The 23,776-nt window shown below is 32.1% G+C and overlaps 4 protein-coding genes across 4 annotated transcripts; 1 reads left to right on the top strand and 3 right to left on the bottom strand.

Moving 5' to 3' along the window:
- Nucleotides 1–1,465: 1,465 nt before the first annotated feature.
- LOC101256365 (WD40 repeat-containing protein HOS15-like) lies at nucleotides 1,466–7,689 on the top strand. The gene is made up of 11 exons (XM_069292812.1): nucleotides 1,466–3,766; nucleotides 3,858–3,904; nucleotides 4,007–4,145; nucleotides 4,297–4,360; nucleotides 4,457–4,615; nucleotides 4,718–4,839; nucleotides 4,932–5,006; nucleotides 6,635–6,688; nucleotides 6,774–6,847; nucleotides 6,956–7,030; nucleotides 7,275–7,689. Exons 1-11 carry the CDS (start codon nucleotides 3,497–3,499, stop codon nucleotides 7,492–7,494), a joined length of 1,299 nt encoding a protein of 432 aa, XP_069148913.1. The 5' UTR covers nucleotides 1,466–3,496; the 3' UTR covers nucleotides 7,495–7,689.
- A 1,012-nt stretch (nucleotides 7,690–8,701) lies between these two features.
- On the bottom strand, nucleotides 8,702–11,390 carry LOC101258635 (putative cyclin-A3-1). Its single transcript, XM_004252699.5, has 7 exons — nucleotides 10,861–11,390; nucleotides 10,011–10,243; nucleotides 9,776–9,928; nucleotides 9,645–9,678; nucleotides 9,399–9,548; nucleotides 9,179–9,313; nucleotides 8,702–9,083 (listed from the first exon to the last, which is right to left on the bottom strand). Exons 1-7 carry the CDS (start codon nucleotides 11,149–11,151, stop codon nucleotides 9,015–9,017), a joined length of 1,065 nt encoding a protein of 354 aa, XP_004252747.1. The 5' UTR covers nucleotides 11,152–11,390; the 3' UTR covers nucleotides 8,702–9,014.
- Nucleotides 11,391–13,877: 2,487 nt separating this feature from the next.
- LOC101258929 (G2/mitotic-specific cyclin C13-1-like) lies at nucleotides 13,878–16,595 on the bottom strand. The gene is made up of 6 exons (XM_004252700.5): nucleotides 15,487–16,595; nucleotides 15,063–15,295; nucleotides 14,789–14,975; nucleotides 14,539–14,688; nucleotides 14,321–14,455; nucleotides 13,878–14,223 (listed from the first exon to the last, which is right to left on the bottom strand). Exons 1-6 carry the CDS (start codon nucleotides 15,775–15,777, stop codon nucleotides 14,152–14,154), a joined length of 1,068 nt encoding a protein of 355 aa, XP_004252748.1. The 5' UTR covers nucleotides 15,778–16,595; the 3' UTR covers nucleotides 13,878–14,151.
- A 3,650-nt stretch (nucleotides 16,596–20,245) lies between these two features.
- On the bottom strand, nucleotides 20,246–22,352 carry LOC101256076 (cytochrome P450 81Q32-like). Its single transcript, XM_004252774.5, has one exon. The coding sequence runs from the start codon at nucleotides 21,915–21,917 to the stop codon at nucleotides 20,388–20,390; it is 1,530 nt and encodes a 509-aa protein (XP_004252822.1). The 5' UTR covers nucleotides 21,918–22,352; the 3' UTR covers nucleotides 20,246–20,387.
- Between the last annotated feature and the right edge of the window lie 1,424 nt (nucleotides 22,353–23,776).

The raw sequence follows: 23,776 nt of genomic DNA, 5'->3' as shown, positions 1-23,776 counted from the left end.
AACATTTTTTGGATACGAGGCTAGGATCAAAAGGAGCATTATGGATGGACATCTAGTTCCTTTTGATGCTCTTATTCAATTTGCGGAAGTTTAACAAGAGCATCCAAAGGTACTAGATTTCCATCCACTATACTCTTATTGATCCTAGCCTCGTGTGCAAACGTAAATGCTGAATGTGTGAATCCTGAAAAAATATATCAGCAAACCAGTAGACTGATTAGAGGCCAAGATTGTAAAAACTTATAACGGCGATTTGGAACAAGGAGGGCTGGAAGGTCAAAGCTTGTTTCGCAAACAAGAACTTTTTTGTGTTTAATATGTGATTGCAGACGTTGAGGAGTACTTCAAAAGAACTTGGGAACTGAAAATTTTTCATTTTAGTTAAATTATGCGCTTATTTGGACATAAGGTGTAAGACTTTGTATGGGATCTTGCTTTCTTTGATTGTTTTATCAATCATATAGAGGTACTTTTCGGCTTAATACATAATTATCTTATCAAAATATTCCATTTAGACCTTCGATCTAAGTCATGCTTCAATTGAACATGCCTAATTTAAATATCTAAATAGAATATTCTGACTTGTTTAAAAAGTTGGTATCAAGCCTTTTTTTTATGACAGAATATTTATGGGCTAGCAACTAAGAAAAACTAAAAAAATTCTCTAATTTCTATAAATTTGCCACAAAATGGGCTCTAAAAATTGTGACAGTATATGTATTGCTCCGACAACTTCCTACAGAGGATTTCTTAAAGGTTTCACAAAGAAATAGTTCAAAAGTCATATCACTAAAATATTCATGGGTTAACACACACTAAAAGCTGAAAAATCACCTAATTTATATAAATTGACCCCTAAATTTCAAAAATGGATTATAAGAAAATTGTGAGATTGTACCTATTATTCCCCCAACTCCTTGCGGAGAATACTGTAAAGATTCTTCAAAGAAATTTTCTGGAAGACATATCACCAAAAATTCTTGGGCATACACGAAAAATTAAGAAAATCTCTCAATTCTTGTAAATTGGCCCCTATATGAGTAAAATATACTCTAAAAATTGTGAGATTGTACGTACTGATCCCCAACTCCCTATGAAGTGTTCCATAAGGATTTCGCAAACAAATCGTCGCTAAGCCATATCACCAAAATATTTATGGATTAACACATACAAAAAATTGAGAGAATCGCCTAATTCCTATAAATTTGCCCCTTAATGTCCAAAATGGACTCTAATAATTGTGATATTGTACATATTTTTCCCTTAACTCCCTATGAAGGGGTTCTGTAGGGAAACCGCTTAGTCCTGTAAATTGCCCCTCTAAATGCGCAAAATGGACTCTAAAAATTATGAGATTGTACGTACTGCTCCCTAAATCTCTACGGAGGGTTCTACAAAAATTTCACAAAGAAGTCATCTGGAAGCCATATCACCAAAATATTTTTGGGCTAATACACATGAAAAATTGATATAATTGTCAAATTCTTGTAAATTGCCTCCTAATTGCCCAAAATAAACTCCAAATATTGTGAGACTGTATGTTGTCCTCCCCGAACTCCCTATGACAGGTTCTGTAAAGGTTTCACAAAAAATCATTCGGAAGTCATATCACCCAAATGTTCTTGGCCTAACACATACAAAAAAAAAATTTAAAAAAATCACTTAGTCCCTAAAATGGAATCTAAAAATTGTGAGAATGAAGGTATTGCTTCCCAACTCCCTGCGGAGGGTTTCATAATGCTTTCCAAAGAAATCGCCCATAAGCTACATCACTAAAATATTCATGGGTTTATACACACTAAAAATTGTGAGACTGTACAGACTACTCCTCCAACTCCCTACAGATGGTTCATTAAAGGTTTTCATATATGTATTATATTTTTTGATTAACTTTAAATGTGAATAGAACAGACCGATACAAAACCCTAGGCGAATCTAGCATATAGCTTAGGTAAAAATGCATCCGCACTTGATTTTTACATTGATAGGTTTTAATAAGTTCTATCTTAGCTCGAAGGAAAAACAATCCAAATCAGACTCTCCCAAATAATATGAACAAATAAATTTAACAATTCAAAGTCTTGTCAACATAATTTTTATTTAAATCAGGGGGTTATTGTTTAAAAAAGAAATATATTTATTGGAGCCTGAAGGATAGCTTAGTCATTCAACAATTCATTCAAAATGCCCTTTTTGGAACCAACATAACTTTTGTACATCCCAAAATTAACACTCACCATATTTTTTGCCTCTATATATATGAGAGGATGTGATAGTAATTCATTTGTCTGTTTAAGTTTAAGCCGCCAACAATTCACAACAATGGCTTTTTTAACCTCTGAGTTCCTCAATTTCATTGTTTTTCGCTATCTCTTTGAATCAGGTAATTTAATTCTCATCTTCAGAACTTGTTATATCTATCCAATTTTAATTGATGTTGTGTTTCTATTCTGAAATCCCCATGAATTCGAGTTTGAAAACTGGATCCTCTATCTGCACAAGGTAGGGATTTAGGTTTGCGAACACACCAACCCCTGGATATGTTGTTGTTGTTAGATGATGTTAAATTCTGCAAAGTAAACATTTTTTTTGTATCGAAAACATGTTGTTGTTGTTAGATGATGTTAAATTCTGCAAAGTAAACTTTTTTTTTTGTATCGAAAACATGTTGTTGTTGTTAGATGATGTTAAATTCTGCAAAGTAAACTTTTTTTTTTGTATCGAAAACATGTTGTTGTTGTTAGATGATGTTAAATTCTGCAAAGTAAACATTTTTTCTGTATCGAAAACATGTTGTTAGTTGATGTTAAATTCTCAAAGTAAACATTTTTTCTGTATCGAAAACATGTTGTTAGATGATGTTAAATTCTGCAAAGTAAATATTTTTTTCTGTATCGAAAACATGTTGTTGTTGTTAGATGATGTTAAATTCTGCAAAGTAAACATTTTTCTGTATCGAAACATGTTGTTAGATGATGTTAAATTCTGCAAAGTAAACATTTTTTCTGTATCGAAAACATGTTGTTGTTGTTTGCTAGGTTTGATCCACTAGAATAATAAATTTTGAATTCAGTAAATTGAATGTTGTTGTTATTACCAAATTTAAACATCTCATTTAAATTTCGTATCTGTCTCTCCATTTTTAGATAGGAGTAAATAAACTTAACAACTCTTGCCCATGAGGAAGTAAATTTTGATCGTGATGGACTATACCGATTCAGCATTTGCTTTTGGGTAGTATATATCTAATCCGTCTACTGATTTTGCTGATATATTTTTTCAGGATTCACACATGCAGCATTTAATTTTGGATACGAGGCAGGGCTCAATACGAGCACGATCAACGGACATCTAGTTCCTCCTGGTGGTCTTGTTCAATTAGTACAAAAGGGTATTATGTATCTTGAACTGGAAACCAATTTCAGCAATGTAAGGCAAATATTTATATGAATTTTAGTTCTTTTTACTATTCTGTACTAACCAATATAATTACGGAATGCAGGATGATACCGATATGAATGAAGACTTCAAGCTTCTAGAGCCTATGGATCTCATTACAAAGAGTGTAGATGAGCTTCGGAAAATAATAAAAGAGAAAAAGGAGAAGGCTCAGAAAAAGAAACTTAGGGGGAAAGGTAAGGCGAATGCTGACCACAAACGAGAACCCACAAGAAGAACGGAGACGGAGAAACAGCACAAGGAAAAAGAGCTTGAACATGACAGTGAAAGGAGCGATGTAATGGTCTTGGAAGGACACACATCTGAGGTTCTCTATGATTTCTCAATAGGTGTGATCTTCTGTTTTCTGTCTGATATATTAACATTACAATTCTCTTTTGTTTCACTACTCTTACTAGGTTTTTGCCTGTGCTTGGAGTCCAGAAGGGTCATTACTTGCATCTGGGTAAGCATTAGTACCATTTCTTTCTTTTTTGCTCTCATATATGGATCAACTGATGTTCATATTCATGTCGATTATAGCTAACCATGTGTAACAACACATTAGGTCTGGAGACGCGACTGCTAGAATATGGACAATCGGAGATGGTCCATTTAATTATACTATCCCAAATGTTTTGGTTTTGAACCATTTGGACAGTCAAGCAACTGAGGAAAACAAGGATGTTACATCACTTGACTGGAATGTGAGTTTTTTATACTGCTTGTTTTGGGGTGACTTTCGTTGATCTATACTTTTCTGGTGGACTTTCTAAAATTGGACTGCATTGCTTGTAGTTACATCTTTAATTTTCTTGTTATTATTTGATCTTGTGTTTATGAATTTTTCTTGTACAGAGAGAGGGTACCCTGCTTGCGACAGGTTCTTACGATGGCCAAGCAAGAATCTGGAAACGATCTGGTAAGGGGCATGTAGGAAAAACTTGTTTTGAAGATTGAATGTATTAATTATCAGTGTTTTTTGTGTCTTGTTTTCTCTTACTGACTTTTCATACAGGGAAATTGGCTAGTACTCTTAACAAACATGAAGGGCCAATCATGTCGTTGAAGTGGAACAAGAAAGGTAATTATCTCCTTAGCGGTAGTATTGATACAACTGCCATTGTTTGGGATGTGAAGTCCGGAGAATCAAAGCAGCAATTTGGATTTCATTCAGGTGTTCTGTTGCCTCAATGATTCTTTATAATTTACCTCATATCTGAGCAAGGATAGATTTTGTTTTGTTTTGTTTTGCTGATGTTCATACGACCCCATGTAGGTCAATTGCTTGATGTTGCTTGGCGAAACAATGATTCTTTCGCGACCAGCTCCGCTGATAGCATGATATATGTTTGTAAAGTTGGAGAGAACAAACCAGTCAAAAAGTTCTCAGGACATCAGGTGACGACTGAAGCTTAGCACGTTATGCTTGATTCGAACATTGATGTATCCATTGGGAATAGTCTTAAGGGTTGTTTACTTTGCCATTGCAGAATGAAATCAATGCTATCGATTGGGACCCTTTAGGTTCTTTGCTGGCTTCTTGCTCTGATGATACCACAGTTAAGGTAATTCCTATCTTGTTCTTCTAAAGGTTAGGCGCATGTCACATTTCGAAACGTGCAGCATACATAAGCTTGGTATTTTTTAAATAGGACTAGTTTCAGAAACGTGCGTTGCACGTTTATCCCAAATATTTTATATAAATTTTGTTTTGTAAATGACATATTTTCTCCACTTCAAATTTATTAGTATTTACTAAAAAAATCATTGTTTTTACAATTGAAAGTTCATATATCATCCTAATAAAAAAAATGCAAATCCTTAATTATAAAATTGACTAAAAGTGCATAAATGGTTAATTCATGTACTAATATGATGATTTACTATTCAATATTTAGTTTATTAAATAATTTATAACATTGAAATTTAATGTAGGAATAGAATTGTAATCTAACTTTTTCCTAACATATATACACACAATGATGTAATATTATATTCTTAGTTTACTTAATTAATTGTTAATTATGTTTTCTTTTTCTTTTTTATGTGAATGGTTCATAAGAAGCTGGTATTATTGAAATTATTGAAAGACTAAAAGATTGCAATTTATTAAGCTCCTAAATCTTGTAACTCTTTATTTTTCTACTTTTTGATAATTAAAATTCAAGTTTCATAATGTTCTTTTTTGGCATAGACAAGATAAAGATAAAGACTTAGACTCAACAATTTTAAGATCCAATATGGATAAAACTATCACTGCTACATGAAATTAGATCCTTCATAATACTCTTCTCTCGAACTAATTAGAGAGTGATATAATAATTATAACTCATGAAGGTTATTTAAAAAAACAATTTCACAAATGAACTGAAATCAACATATTTATTTTGATTCCTACTTCACGCGAGTATTGAAATATTATTATTAGATAAAATGAAAGAAATTAGCGAAGTCATAACATTCTTGCAATTAACACAACTTTCAAATCTTCTTCAAATCTGAAACATCAAACATCTTAATAGAATAATACTCAAACGTAACTAACTAAATAAAAACAATAGGAAAAAAAAGAGGTATCAGCTTAAATCTTGAACAAACAGACACACACTTTTCATTTATTCATGCCAATAACATTTTTAACTATATCTACCGGCCCTTGTATGGAACCCTTTAATTGACACATTAAAGATAAATAATGAAAAAGAAGAAGAGGACATGTGGTATTGAAACTGCAGAAGAAAATCTCAATGAATTTACCATGCTTCACTAAAGTGACTATTTATAAAATTCTATAACTATAGTTGGAAGTTGAAAAGACCTTACAAACATTGAATTAATTTAGTAAGATGAAAAGTTATTTTAAAGTATTGAAAATGCTGAAATAAATGACAATTGAGAGCATATTAATTCACCTCTTTGTATGCCCAAATACTTAATTGATTTTTATTAAAATTTAAATATGCCATGTATGTGGACATTATGGTGTAGTATTGAATATGATGATTTTCTTCATTAATGATAGAATATTTAATTAATATTTTTATAATAATTTTATTTAGTGTAGGATAAAATAGTAATTCAACTTTTAAGTTTTGAGCTTCATGCTTATAATAATATATGATTAGGTAGAGGGGCGGTGCGGTGTGCCACTGGCCCTTGAGGATTTTGTCAATAATTTATTGTTTTTGTGCAGATATGGAGCATGAAACAGGATGTCTGCTTGCATGATTTCCGAGAACATAGCAAAGTATCTATTTTTTGTTCTTTATTTTTCTTTATTGATTCATTTAATCAAATCAGACATCAACTCCTGACTGCTATGTTTTTGTTAGGAGATATATACCATCAAATGGAGTCCAACTGGCGCTGGTACAAGCAATCCGAATCAACAGTTGTTGCTGGCAAGGTATGCTATCTATTGCTACGGTATATTTACAGTATTGTTTCAAATGTGGTGGTAGCACAAGGTTCTTGATTGAGCTTATTGGTTTTGTTTTATTGTGTGTCTGTGTAGTGCTTCATTTGACACTACCGTGAAGCTATGGGATGTTCACCAAGGGCGTCTTCTTCACAGCTTCAACAGTCACAGGTAACGGATGTTAACTAATTATGTCTACTTGGAACGGACACACGAGATAGTGAGGCACTCTTAATAAATTTACACGTATTTAACTATCAAATGGTAGGCTCGAGTATTATGGGGTTTGTTTACTAGTACTCAGTTGAACTATCAATACGTGTGTATCTTTCTTTTAGTTCATCAAATCTTTGTATCATTCTTGTTTAATGTTTTTGGTTTTTACTAAGTAGGTTTTGTTCCATTTTGAATCCAGGGAACCTATTTACTCTATTGCATTTAGTCCAAACGGTGAGTACTTGGCAAGTGGATCATTGGACAAATGCATGAATATATGGTCGGTGAAGGAGGCCAAGCTTGTAAGAACTTACAATGGTGATGGCGGCATTTTTGAAGTGTGTTGGAACAAGAAAGGCAACAAGGTTGCAGCTTGTTTCGCAAACAAGAAGGTCTATGTCTTTGATCTGCGATTGTAGATCAAGTTGAGGAAGCGATGTGAAACTCTGCCTTTTAGATAACCTTTTTGTTGGTTTCACCTAGTGTTCGGTTACCCAGATTGGGACCCGACTAAATCATTATGGTATTGATGTAAACTTAAAGGAATGTTTAATCTGGTTTGCAAACATATTATGTTGGATTATAATATAATATATAGTATCTTACTTTAGTTTCATGCATGTTCCTATCTTCTATATCTTACATGAATAATAATATAGAAAATTTCTATACTCATTTTTAAGCCTAATAGAGAATGTAAATAATTTCCTTTTGAAGAGTACAAAGTAGATATTCTAACAAATGTTTCTCTTAATTTACCAATACCAACACTTCAACTCTTAATATGGTATTTCTGTTACATAGTTTTGACTTCTGAAAATGTTTTACGTGTGTTCTCATTCATCTAATAGATAGTTAAGTTAATTACATAAATTATATCATTTTCTTTAATTATATGCATTTGCTTCAATAAGTTGTAAAGCCCTACGCATTTTATACTTGAGGTTGATGTGTATAATTTAAAGAGATGACATATGATGCGTGATTTAGTTCACTATGTATACCCTAATAGACAACTAAAGACACAGGCAAAAGTTTTTCTTCAAAATTTGAACCGGAAGTGTTTAATTAAGATACTTTATAGGAGTTGAGATGTTCGATTAAAACGTAACTTAGTTCAAGTGGCTTAATAAATATCTTGACAAATTGTAGTAGCCTATGATCCCTCCACTACAAAAAATTCCAAGTATCCAATGTGCATCAATAATTACTTGACCAATTTAATGCTGCACACTAATTTAAAGATAAAAGATGGAGACCCTTTTTAAAATATAATCAATATTAATTACCTTTTTACTATAGCATAAAAAAATTGGAAAAAAAAAATATGATTTTTGGGCTCTTTTTTTTAATTTAAAACATCAAATAATAACTAAATGTGAGAAATCTTAATAGCTCAATTTGTTTACTCTGGCGAAGAAATCTTCACCAACAGATTAATCACCTTGTAATCCCCACCTCTTTCCTTTTGCGTGCGTAATGAAAAAAGTTCTAAAAAATAATATAAATATCAAATATTGTTCAAGATGTATAATAACCAATCGCTATAAAAGGCACCCAAAAAGGTCCAAACAAACGAAACTGTTACAAAGAGGTATTTTCAATACATACAAGAACCAAAGAGAATTGCAATAGGGGTTTAGTACTTGCAAATGAAGGTAATAATATTGTATACATCCATATCTTTTCATATATAATATATAGTTTTCTAGAGTTATTTCCACCTTATTATAACTTACAACAAACATTTATTTTTACTATCCATGGCTCTAAACATGAAGAGACATTACAACACTATATCTATAACTTTCATACATCATGAGGATTATTGCAGATCTACTAAAGTTAAGTCCTTTAAATAGCATGAGCCAGCATCAAGAAGGCAGTTCCATCTCTTCCAGGTATCATCGTAACGTCTCATACCAAATTTTTCCAATCATTACACAGTACCTTCAAAGAATGAATCCGGTATTTCCAGAGGAGAAGACAATGTTGACACACATTTGAACTGTTGCACGAAAATCATAAAAATGTTCGCATCAGATTACTGAACTATGTAGGTGTTGACAACAAAATCACTATCAAGAACGAGCAGATTAATACCTTATGCAGCTTGTATTTGTCCCTCACAGCTGCTAAAGTACTTCCTCTTCTACTTAATTGCAAGTCATGTACGATAAGAACACATTCCTTCAAATCTGCTGCTCTATATCCCGAGCAACGTTGAAGGGCCAGACTCTACAATATGGACAGAGTTAATTCAGCAATTCGATATATATAAATGAAACTGTAAGTAGAGTGAACATTGGATCAAAATCCGCACCCAAGGATGTGCCTTTGGATGTAATGTGAATCTTGAAAGGAATATCACAGCAGCAGCTACCAAAGAAGGCAAAAACTTCACGCAGTTATAATCCAATAAACTTAATTCGGCTAGGTAGTAGCCGAGAAACTCAAACTGCAAATCGGGGTTCTGTAAAAGGCAGAAAAAATATAAAATAAGCAACCACTTGACAGTAACAGAGTCGAATACAAAATCATAATGTTCATGTTACATATTTGCACTTACTTTAACATCTTCTTGAGCAACTCTAGTAAATCGTCTGCATAGAAAGGAAATAAGAACAGACATCAGTCAAGGAACCGTAATCGTTCTTTAACAAGTTGAACACTACTTATTCACAAAACAACAAGGCCTACCGGAGAAATGTTTTGGTTGTGGGACTACCCATTTCAAATTTGAGGGATTGTAGCACACTAGCCTCCATCTTCACAACATCTTTCTTCGTAAACGTATTGGCTGTAATGTAACAAAAATCCTTGACATGTGGAGGCTTGATTTCCTCATACTTTCTGATCATAATTAACAGACTATATTAGATTCATAACACACAGTACCAGGAGAAATAAACCAGTTCTTGGTTACAATACTTACGCAGCGATGAGCATAGAAGAAACACCCAAAAGCTGAAGTCTTTGCCTAGGGATGACATTCACTGATAAGAATCTATCGATGTGTGAAACAGTAAGATACAACGTGTCCGATAGAAGCTTGTATTCCTCTGCAACTTCGACCAGCCAGTCGACCAACACCCCTCTCATGTTTGCACTCACATCCTTCTGAACCTTCTCAAGGTAATCAGGCAATGGTCTTCTCTTTTTCTCAATCTGATCCGAAAACCACGGAATAAGTCAAAAACCCAAATATCAAATCCAATCAAGATTTGATAATTCAATGATATTTACCACAACCCAACAGCCAAAATCTAATCTTTACCATGCCCATTTGCAAAATCATCAATTAGAAACCAAATCAAGCTCTGCTACTATTAGGTAATACCCAATTAAACAAGATTTGATAATTCAATGATATTAACCACAACCCATTTGCTAAAAATCCAATCTTTAGAGTACCCATTAGCAAAATCATCAATTAAAAACCAAACCAAACTAAGCTATATTAACAAGATTCGATAATTCAATGATATAAACACAACCCATTTGCCAAAAATCCAATCTTTAGATTGCCCATTTGCAAAATCATCAATAAAAAACCAAACTAAGCTCTATTAACAAGATTAGATAATTCAATGATATTAACCACAACCCATTTGCTAAAAATCCAATCTTTAGAGTACCCATTGGCAAAATTATCAATTAAAAACCAAATCAATCTCTATTAAGTAACACCCAATTAAACAAGAGTTAAATGCAAAACAGACTTAATCACTAAGATCTGAGAACAGAACACCACAAAATATATTGAAATGAGCAAAAACACTAACCTCCAATTGATGAAAATAATCATAAATATCAGAAGCATAAGCACCACACATCTGAGGATCATCATCCAAATTAACATCAACATCAGATTCCTTATCTTTTTCAGCAACAGATCTTTTCACCTTCCTCTTAATAGTCTTCCTAGATTTGATAATACCCTCATTAGACAAATCTTGAATCTCACCCAACACAACTCTCTTCTTGTTGGGTTGTTGCAACTGCTGAACCATTGCTTCTGCTGCTCTTTTCTTAGCCAATCTTGTAACTCTAACAAAATTCTCTTGATCTGCCATTTCTTCCCTCTCTCTGTGTGTGGGGGTAGGGTTAACAGAGGAAGAGGAAGCTGAGGAAGGGAAAGAGAGATGAGTGTACTATGTATATAGAGATATGGCGCCATATATTCAGCAGAGTGAGTGTTTTTGAGGGAAATTTTCAGATGGATTTTGAGTTTTTGGGAATTTTTGGTGTTATGCCAAATTTTTGGTTAACTTTTTTTTTTTTTTCAGATCGAAATTTTAAAAAGTTTAGTTTTGGGTTCCCTCCAAATATACCCGCTTCTTTATAAAAGGTTGTTTTTTTCCAACACCTTATTGTAATTAAGGAATGATTTTAGTTGACACTCTGTTTGGATGGTTGTTATCGATTATATCGTACCCCTTAGAGGCGGATTCGAACACTCTAGATGGGATATATATATATGTATATTTATTTTTAAAAACGAATATGAATTATGATATAATTAACGGTGTATTTATGAAAAGCATAGGATTGTTATTGTGTTGTTGGTACAAGCTAGAGATCAATTTGTCATTGGGACATGGGTTCGTATCTAGCTAGTGTGTTGATTGTACTATTTTTATTTTAAGTTTATCTTAGAGCTTGTAATGAAATACGAACACTTTAAAACTTTAAACGTGTGTATCTTTACTTGAAAGACGCCTGAAACTACTAGGCTACATCATATTGTTGTGTCAAGGTGTTCAAAATATGTTATTTAACCATTTAATTTAACATTTTACTTGTATGTACGACATAATATTCCAAGTGTGGGCTACAACCACTATTCAAATCATGGATTCGCTTTTGACTCCATCCGTTCACTTTTTAAATTGTCATATTTCCCTTTTTAAAGACAAATTATAAAGATTTTAACTAACATTTTATGATATTACTTTTTCATAATACTGATATGCAATTTATAGTACTTTTGGTATAGTCTTTAAATATCTAAAAAAAATTCAAAATATTAAATTAGTATAATCTAAATTAATTTTAAAAATTAGTCAAATTGATTCATGAAAAACGCAACATGACAATTAAAAGTGAACGAAAAGAGTATTGTATTGTGTCATATGTTAATATAAATATATATTTTTTTATTCCTATTCAAATTTTATTATATTATATCATTTTAAATATATCATTAATTTTTTATTTAATATAGCGATCAAGTTGGTGTAATCGTTTTTGATTGTGAGTACCTTTTTTCTCATTTTTTCCTTACCCTGCTTTTTCTTTGGTAGATTTATTCTTAATTTGTTGATTTATGACATTTTGTAATGATAAAAAATTATAGAATCTATTCAGATGTTGTATTCACTAAAATAATAGAATACGAAATATTATAACATAACAAAATATAATATATGATATGTTAGGAAATAATGTGTAAAAACCCTCAAAATAGAGTGTAATTAATGGTTTAAAACACATTTAAACTATCATTTTTCGTGAATTTCATACATTAACTATTCATTATTTAGTTTATCTACCTAAATTATCGTTCTCTTTATATTGGATACAGCAAATCTTGCCGAAAAATATTTTACCACGAAACATGCAGAGAATGCTTATAGTTTGAGGCATGCCAATGATACTGTCTTAAAGGATATTTTACCTAGTATAGATGTATCCTTCAAGATTTAATGGACTCTTCTCGTATAAAATTAGTAGCACAAAAACTAACCAAGATTTTGTAACGAAGAAAACCCTAACACAATTTATGAATGCAATGACCAATTTAATATGACTGTGTCTTATCTTTCGTTTTTTCTCATTTTGTCTCTGCTTATGATTTAATATTAGATTTATTTAACGATGAAAAATGATACAATCTATGTAAATGGTGTATTCATTAAACTAATATAATACGATATAAACTAACACAATATAATACACTATAAAACAATATGCAACAACAATTCATATATGCTTTTTACCATTAATATTATTGTGCATAATACAATTTTTAATCGGCCATACAAAAAATTCTAGGTAATTAATGTTCTGTCTATCACAATGTATGTGGTATTATTGTTATTATTAGATCTAAACTAGCTTTGCCTAATATATATATATATATATATATATATCAATTTATTGATATTAAAAAAATAAAATTTATAGTACTTTTCTTCAAAATCTAAATTTTAATTTTAAAACTATTGAATAATCTAATCAAATCTACCAAAAATATAAATTACCCTATAAAAAATATGAGATTAAGTATCTCCACACAATTTACGACTAATACTTATTCTTTTTGTACTTATCAACTATTGATTTTGTACACTTCTTAAAAAACTATAAATAGAAATTTTTTACTATATTACCCTTTGAATATACTATGTCCGTCCACTTTTAATTATCATAATTTTCAATTTTAAATTGTAGGGGCAAAAAAATTGGAATTTTGTGCTATTTCTCATATGATTTTTGAATATCTAATTATTATTATTTTGTTTAAAACATCAAATTAATATAATCTAACTTAATTTTAAAAATTAGTCAAATTAACTTTCAAAAAATACAACATGGCAATTAAATATGAACAAAGAGAATAATAAATACAATGTCAAAATAGTATAATTAACAACTATCGTTGAACAGAGAGAGTCCATTTGACTTTTCATTTTAAAAATGTTACTTCCTCTATCCATTTTACGCGATAACATTCGACTTTACACAATACTTAAGAAAAAAACTTTTGAAACTTGTAATCTAAAACAATACTCGGATATTTGTATATGATTTTAAAACATTCATTTAATTTTTATGAGTACTAGTGTATTGTAACTGTATCTATACTAAATTTGAATCAGCACTCAATGCAACAATGTATAAGAATCATCATTTTTACTATAACTTTCATATATCTCAATGACTATTCCTGATCTAACAAAATGAAAAACTCAGGTTAATGATGCCCTCAGATCAGCATAAACCAGCTTCCTCGTATCATCGCCGTAGTATCTCATTGCCATTTCCTAGCATATGCTCGAGAGCCCGAGAAATCATTCTCTTGTATCTTCGAAGAATGAGTCTGGTATTTCGAGAGGAGAAGACAATGTTGATACGCATTTGAACTGTTACAAGAAAATCATACAAATGTTCACATCAGATTACTGGATTATATTATACACAGGTGTTTACAACAAAATCAAACAACGCGCAAATGGATACCTTATGCAGCTTGTATTTGTCCCTCACAGCTGATAAATTACTTCGTCTTCTACTTAACTGCAAGTCGTGTATGATAAGAACACATTCCTTTAGATCCACTGGTCTATATCCCGAGCAACATTGAAGGGCTAGACTCTGTATAATGAATAGAGTTAATTATCAGTATTTTTGTATATCAAGGTACTTAATATAAACGAACATTGGATCAAAATCCTCACCCAAGGATGTGACTTTGGTTGTAATGTGAACCTTGAAAGGAATATCACAGCAGCAGCTACCAAAGACGGCAAGAATTTCACACAATTGTAATCCAATAAACTTAACTCTGCTAGGTAGTAGCCCAAAAACTCCAACTGCAAATCGGGGTTCTACGTAAAGCAGAATAGATAGCATCAGCAAACAGATATCGAAAACAAAATTGACTTGAATATCATAATGTTTGTGACTTCGTGTCATATTTGCACTTACTTCGTAACCTTCTTGGGCAATCCTAGTAAATCTTCCGAGAAATGTTTTGGTTGTCGGATTCCCCATTTCAAATTTGAGCGACTGTAGAACACTAGCCTCCATATTTATCACATCTTTCGTTGTAAATGTATTGTCTGTAATGTAAGCAAAGTCCTCAGCACTTGGCGGCTTAATTTCCTCGTACTTCCTGATCATAATCAACAGATTATATTAGATTTACAAACAAAGGCCCATTGCCAGGAGAAAAAAAACAGTTCTTCGCTACTATACTTACGCAGCAATGAGCATTGAAGTAACACCCAAAAGCTGAAGTTTCTTCCTAGGGATGACATTCACTGATAAGAATCTATCAATGTAGGAAACAGCAAGATACAACGTATCCGATAGAAGCTTGTATTCATCGGTAACTTCGACTAGCCAGTCCACTAAAACCCCTCTCATGTTTGTACTCACATCCTTTTGAACCTTCTCAAGGTAATCCGGCAATGGTCTTCTCTTTTTCTCAATCTGATTCGAAAAACCACAGAGTTAATCAAAAACTCAAAAACCCAACAATCAAGATTTGATAAAAATCCAATCTTTACACTACCCATTTTCAAATTCATCCATAAGAAACCAAATCAAGCTCTATTAGATAACACCCAAATAAATAAAGATTCAAAAATTTATAGAAAAAGTGTACAGAAAAATGCACCAACCTCCATCTGATGAAGATAATCATATATATCAGAAGCATAAGCAGTACACATCTGTGGGTCATCATCAGAAGTTTTCAGCTCCCTCTTAATAATCTGTTTACATTTGGGTCTCAGAGGCTCAGAAACAAACACCTTGTCCTCAATCTGATTAATACCCACATTACACAAATCTTGAATCTCACTCAACACAACTCTCTTCTTATTGGGTTGTTGCAGCTGCTGAACCATTGCTTCTGCTGCTCTTTTCTTAGCCAATCGAGTTACTCTTACAGCATTTTCTTGATCTGCCATTGTTTGCTACACACCCTTTTCCTCTCTCTATGTGTATGATGTGTGGGATTGAGAGAGAAGAGTGAGCTGAGATTGAGAAATGGGTGTGTGTATGTATATATATGGCGCCATATTCAGCTGAAAAATTTTCAGTTTGGGCGCTATTTGGGTGGCATTGGTTTTTGAGTTTGACATTTGGCAAATTTTTTGCTAATTTTTTTTATTTTTTTTTTCATATTGAAATTTAAAAAAGTGAAATTTGGATTTCCCTCCATATTTACCCTCCACTTTGGACAACATTGATTAAAAAAATGATTGGGTTGGATTATATTAATCCTTCTTATAACTATCTTATTAAACATACATTTATACCATACATATTAATTTTATCTATATTTTCAAATAATTATGTATAGTACCACTAATTAATAATTTTCTAGTGCAATATATTAAGAAAGATGTATTTCAAGTTATTTTTATTGTCAAATATATTAAAATAGGGAGAGAGGCAAGTGAAATACATGGGAATCACATTTGCACTAATTCACATAAAATTTGGACATTGCATTTATAGGAGAGTGACAATCGAGATGAGAGAATGCGAGGGCGAGTGAGACAAGTGAGATTTGTCTATGTATCCAGATATATGTGAATCCATTTTTGATATATTGTTTTCACCTAATTTTGACTGCTTATATCTCGAGATATATATATCTAATTTACCAAAATATAGTTACATTCATAATATTGCAAACTCAGATATTTCTTAGTATAGTTTGCTCCTATAATAGTGGGATATCTCCTGATCCACCACCCCCACCCCACACACAAACACAAAAAAAAAGTATTTGACCAATGTTGATGTGACACATTTTAGGAAAACTTTCATATATTCCTCTTTTAAAAAGATACTATTTTTTTGACTCATATTGATTAACATATGTTGTAAGAAAAATTAATTAAAATGTACTTTACTAAATTAGGTAGCTGTCTAGCCATATTTTTTGAGAAATTTGAAGAAAAAATAGTTTTGTTTTTAAAGTGAAAATGATATTTGAAAATTGAAGTTGTATTTGACTATAAATATAAACATAAGTTGTTTTATTATTTTTTAGATTTAAGTCATATGTGGTGGCCCTTTAACATTATTCGTATAATTCAATTAGACGTCTTAATAAACCTTGTTTCAGATTAGACACTCCCATCTTAAAGATTATTTTGAAATTTACAAGCAATTTTAATATGGTTCATGTAGGAGAAAAAAGTCATGTTATCCAAGAGGTCTCGGGTTTGAAACTTTTGCATGATTTTTTATCAAGTTTATTTTATGGGATTTGTTTAGACTTTAGTTTATTTTTTTGTATGATTTACAAGATATTGCGATGGTGAATAACTCTATGCGCGTTCAAAAAATAGTAATTATGGGGTCTCTTGTCATTAAAAAAAAATGTATTTTAAGTTATTTTTATTGTCAAATATATTAAAATAGGGAGAGAGGCAAGTGAAATACATGGAAATCACATTATATACTCACCATATATATGTATCTGCACTGATTCACATAAAATTTAGATATTAGATTTATAGGAGAGTGGCAATCGAGATGAGAGAATGCGAGGGCGAGCGAGACAAGTGAGATTTGTCTATATATCCACCAAATTTTGACGCTTATATCCCGAGATACATATATCTAGTCCACCAAAATATAGTTAGATTCGTAACATTGCAAACTCGAATGTATCTAAGTGTAATTTGCTCCTAAACTAGTAGAATTTCTCCTCATCCACCCCCCACCCCCAAAAAAAAAGTATTTGACCAAATGTTGATGTGACACGTTTTAGGAAAACTTTCATATACTCCTCTTGTAAAAAGATACTATTTTTTTTAACTCATATTAATTAACATATGTTGTAAAAAAAATTAAAATGTATTTTACTAAATTAGGTAGTTGTGTATGCATATTTATAAGAAATTTGAAGAAAAAAGAGTTTTGTTTTTAAAGTGTAAATGATATTTGAAAATTGAAGTTGTATTTGATTATAAATATAAACATAAGTTGTTTTATTATTTTTTGGATTTAAGTCATATATGGCACTTTAACATTATCCGTATAATTCAATTTGACATCTTAATAAACCTTGTTTCAGATTAGACACTCCCATCTTAGAGGATATTTTGAAATTTACAAGTAATTTAATGTGGTTCATATATTAGTAAAAAGTCATGTTATCCAAGAGGTTTCGAGTTTAAAACTTTTCCATGATTTTGTATCGAATTTATTTTATGGGATTTGTTTAGACTCTAGTTTTTGTTTGTTTTTTTTTACATGATTTACAAGTTATTATAAAGGGTGAAATTTACCCTATGCGCGTCCAAAAAATAGTAATTATGGGGTCTATTGTCAAAAAAAAAATTCAGATTGAATTTTTATACACTATTATACAAGATTGACATATTATAGTGTTTTCTCTGTTATAATTTCGTATAATATTATAGATTATGTTATATTATGTAATATTCTAAATTGGTCGATATATCTTTGTAAATTTCAAATATGTTCGTAAAACATTTATAGAATGCCTCTAGTAAGACAAAAGAGTACAAGACACACAAAAAAATCTTATACTTAAAAATACCCATTTTTATCTTAATAAGATAGTTTCGAACTACACAAATGTTTATAATTTATTTTAAATAGTAAATTTTGAAAGTTTTTCTTAATTTCTTACATTTCATGCTCAGTCAAATAACATCATATAATTATAAGGGACCAATGATAATAGGAATCTGAAGCCTAAAGGGTAAAAAATGTTAACAAAAATTCTAAAACGGTATATGATATTTCTTTTAAACCAAAAGGGCAAAATCGCTCACGAAGTAGCGATTTTGTCCATTGGAAAAAACAAAATCGCTGCTATAGCAGCGATTTTGTTAAATTTGATTTTTTTTTTAAAAAATAAAATTAAAACAAAATCGCTCCCGAGGGAGCGATTTTCAATTTTCAAAATTTTTTTTTATACCTTTTTAAGTAAGTCGCTGCTTATGCAGCGACATTACCTTAATTTTTTTTTTTTGCTTTTTTTATTTAAAAAAGTTTAAATGAAAAAAATATTTTTTTAAAATTAAATTGCTGCAATTTTTAATTATTTCTTTTTTAATTTTTAAAAATTAAATCACTAAAAAAAATGGCAGCGATTTATTTATTTATTTATTTAAAAAAAAATTAATTAAAAATCATTGCTTTGGCAGCTATTTGATTTTAAAAATTGATTTAAACCTTTTTTATAAAAAAAAAACAAAAAATATTAACTAAAAAAAAATATACACAAGTCGCTGCCTAAGCAGCGACATATCAAAAAAATATTAAAAAAAAGATTTTTATTTTGAAAATCGCTCCCGAGGGAGCGATTTTGTTATAATTTTTTTTTTTTAAAAAAAGCAAATTTAACAAATCGCTGCTATAGCAGCGATTTTGCCCTTTTGGTTAAAAAGAAATTTCATATACCGTTTTGGAATTTTTGTTAACATTTTTTACCCTTTAGGCTCCGAACTCGTGATAATAGACACTATGACAATATGATTATCACTTTTAAAAAGCAAACTTAACAAATGTTTTTTTAGTGGCAATTAAAAATTAAATGCCATTAATAATCATTTTTATTGTAGCGTTAGGATCTCCACCATCATTTGGAGCTGAGCGCGAAACCTCATGATCATCTTTACGGATATCCGTCTTACGTAGCGCCAATGTTGGCCACATGAAGCCCAAGAAAGACGTGTATGATTGAAACACTACAATTAACACTCTTTGTATACGTCCCTAAAGCCTTTAGTGACATTGGTTCTAATGATACTTAACTAATGTCGGTAAAAACTTTAACACTTTTTATTAATGTCAATATTTATTGCTGCTAAAAGTTGTATTTTTTTTTTAGTGAAATCAAGATGTTTTCCAACAAGCAACCTCGGATGGTTGGCAAAAACAATGTTGTTTTTGGTGAAACATTCCTCTGCAAGAGAAGTAGAAGAGATGAGCAGGACAGGACGCGATCCAAATCGGAGGTAAGAGATTGGTGTAGATACTTCATACAGTAACTCCAACCAACAGAATACTTAATTAGGCCTACTTAGGTAGGAATTGAATTTAAGATAATTAGGCTTATGATCTATGGAGTGCAAGGTCTTGGTTTATAGTTATGTGTTGCTATCAGCATTATTTGACTTTATCATCTTTAGAGTTTGGACAGCAAGGTGCCACTTATCGTTAAACGATTGGGGTTGATGATAATTTACGGTTAATTTACCTTTTGTGCATCGATAGGCGATAGTGTATTGGAGTAAGAGTAACATTTTAATACTACAGTCAAATCTCTCTGTAACAGCCTCGTTTGTCCCAAAGTCTTTGGCTTCTATGACGAAATGTTGTTATAACAAACATATAATATAACATAACATCAAAGATCAGTTTCACATAAAACATGATTGTCACAATGAAATGTTATGTCTATATTTTGCCTTGAAAATTAGATGATACTTTTGCCTCAGTTTTTTTTTAATTAGACAAATGTAGCATTAGCTTTATGTGTTTATTCATTATGTCTGCAAAGAGAGAGTGCAGGGGAGAATTGTGATTACAAATGAGCAATAAGGTTGTCGATATTTTGGCGTGGCCTACATTTTGCTAGCAATGGTATAGCCTTCGGCATAGTGAGTCCAGTTCCTTCGGTCATGTCTACCAGCTCTTCGCTTACTCTTTCCCATTCAAAGCACTGAATAAGTGATCCTAATGCCAAGCCAGCAACATGCATTGCCAAATTCTCACCCGGACATCCTCTCCTGCCATATCCAAATGGCATTAGCCTGAACCCGTCTCGTTGACCTTTGACATCGATAAACCTTTCAGGCTTGAACTCATTTGGCTTGTCCCACAATTTAGGATCATTCTGTATTGCCCACAAATTCACTAGCAACATTGTACCTCGAGGAACATGAAAACCTCCAACGACACACTCATCCGAGGACTCGTGTGGTACAAGTAATGGAGCAGCTGGATACATTCGGAGAGTTTCATTTATAATCCCATGGAGATAAGGGAGTTGAGCAAGGTCTGAATCATCAAGTAATCTTGATGACTCTCCGATGTGAGTATCGATTTCATTTTGAGCTTTCTTTAGTGCCTCGGGATTGTTCAGAAGAAGTGATAATGCCCATTCCATTGTAATAGCTGTAGTATCGGTACCTGCTGTAAACATGACCATTCCCATGCCCTTTATCACTTCATCCGTGCAATAGTCAGGCTCCGAATCTTGGAGGGATAAGAGAACATCAATCATGGTATTGTTACTTTGCTCCACAGAAGATCCCTTTCGCCGGTTCTTATGCTCTTCAATCAATTCTTGCATGAATTTATCTCTCTTCTCCTGCAGTAACTTCACCTTATCCTCAAGTTTGTTTACGCCAATCCATTTAAGAAGAGGCACACAATCTCCTATATTTGTTGCACCACTCACTTTGAAACTTTCTGTGACAATCTCTTTAAACCTTCTAGATGCCTCCAACTTCTCATCAGAATCGCCATCGTATTGCTTCCCAGCAATCATCATCATCAAGTTATCCAGTGTCATCTCAAAGAAAGCCGCTTTCATATCCACCACGTTTGTGTTAGGATCTCCACCACAGCTTTTCCCCCTTACGAGTCTTTGAAGTAGAGTGTGAACCTCGTTTCTACGAATATCAGCAAACATTTGAATTCTCTGAGTGGACAAGACTTCATGAGTAGATATCCTTCTTAGATTGCGCCAACGTTGGCCATAGGAGGCCCAAAGAAGAGTGGTATAATTGTAACCAAGATGTTTTCCAGCAAGCAGCCTCGGACGGTTGGCAAAAACAACGTCGTTTTTGGTGAAACATTCTTCTGCTAGAGAAGGGGAAGAGATAAGCAGGACAGGACGCGATCCAAATCGGAGGTATAGCAAAGGACCATGTTTTTCTGAGATGTTGGCTAATGTTTTATGAATTGGTTTTTTGTTGAGTAGATATAGATGGCCTATAATGGGCAAAGAGATAAATGGACTTGCTGGGAGATTTTGGAATTTTCTAAGGAAATGGTTCTTTAGCAAGTAAAGGGATATGAAGATGAGGATGTAGTATGAAATTTCCATGGTTGGTGTAGCTACTTAGGTAGAAACTGAATTTAAGATAAAAGATTGGCTGATGATTTATGGAGTACTCTATATCGATCGGTTTGATTCGATTTTGAACCGTTAGTGTATCATCTTTGGACAGCAAGGTGGAAGTACTTGTGATTAAACGATTGCGGTTGATAATAATTTAGTATTAATTAACGTGGCATTGTTAGGCGATAGCCTATTGGAGTACCTGTTTGGTTTTAAAAAGGTGTGAATGGAAAATAAAGAGTTGCGACCTTTATGAAGAGTTGTGACTTTTATGAAATGTTGTGACTTTTATGAAAAGTTGCAATTTTTATGAAAAGTTGCGATTTTTATGAAAAGTTATGACTTTTATGGAAAGTTGTGACTTTTATTAAAGGTGACGATCTTTCTGAAAAATTATGACTTTTTCAAAGGTTTGCGACCTTTCCGATAAGGCACAATAAGAACCTTTTTCGCACTACCCTTTGTTTTCTATAAATTGAGGGATTTCCTCTCATTTTAATAGAGAATTCATGGACTTCTTCTTCAACTACTAAATCTAGTATTCTAAGTGTACTTTACTGCCGTTGAGTCGTTCGCTGACACCGGAGTTTTTGATATCTATACTCTGGTGATTGCAATCATTTTACCCTGAGAGGTCATATTCCAAATTAAACCTCGGATACTAGAGGGGAATAATTTCCTTAAGGGGACACTGTGAGTTCAGTGAACTTGATCTTTTTCCTATTAAAATTTTTCCAGATTCTGGTATGTGTTTTACAAATTTTAGATTTGTGAATTAATTTCAGTTTTTCTATTTTTTGTACTTCACTGGTTCATTAAACTTGGTAACTTTGTGTTTCTGCAAAGTTTGTTGGAATCAGTAAGATTATTTAGACACATATTAACAACAATTTTTCTTTAAGAAAAATATTTCATATATTTTTTTTAAATATGTTTCTAATTTTAGTTTCGCTACTAGTTTTAATTTTCTAGTTGTGAAAATGTTCTTAAACTTTGTTGTCTTATAAAAGTGTTCAAAGTTTTGTTCTAAGTATGTTTGAAATACAAGATGAACAACAGTACCTTCTTGGCGTCCATCCCATGTGCAAAACTTTGATTAACCTTAGGATATCGAAATTTTTTCGAGTGCGAGTTAGACATAAGACCTAATTTCAACAACTTGGTCATTAAGTTAAGGGGGGTGGAGTCTTCAAAAAGTTCTCTTTTATTGTTCCTAATTTTTTCCAGCAAGTCACCGGAACTCTTTCGGAACTCGACAAGTCCACCACCCCAAGACCCCATTTTTTTCACTTTTTTCTCCTCTCTGCCTCACGCTACCAGACCCTTCCCTCCGTGAAAACAAATCCCAACATGATACATTATGTGACATATATATTTTTATTATATTAAAATGCCACACTAATATGTAAGTCGATTGACCAAATCACGTTTAAACTTTGTGTCTTTTGGTATATTTCTCATTTATCTTCTTATTCCTGTTCTTTCGAGGTTTGCTTTGTTAGCTTCCACATTATAACTGCTTTGAACTATGACTGATTTAGGGAAATAAAGTATTACTGCTTACATAATAATCAAGGTGTTGACATAGTCTCTTTTAGCTAGCATGTGTGCTATCACAATTTTCTTGTGTGTTTTTGAAAACAAACTTATTCTCATAGACAACGATCTACTTTCACACTCACATGAGTGAAATATGTCAAGAATACTCATATAATTTGACATTCCACTCATATGAGATACAGACTTTCAATAAGGAGTTCAAAGACTCAGCCTCTGCAAATCTATATGGGAAAAATGCACTCACGTCATAGGGATTGTATAAATGTTAAATTAGCTCACACCCC

The sequence above is a fragment of the Solanum lycopersicum genome, chromosome 12 (assembly GCF_036512215.1).
Source record: "Solanum lycopersicum chromosome 12, SLM_r2.1".
NCBI lineage: Eukaryota > Viridiplantae > Streptophyta > Magnoliopsida > Solanales > Solanaceae > Solanum > Solanum lycopersicum.
Note: the sequence above shows the minus strand (reverse complement) of the source record. Positions and strands in the feature narration are given on the sequence as shown.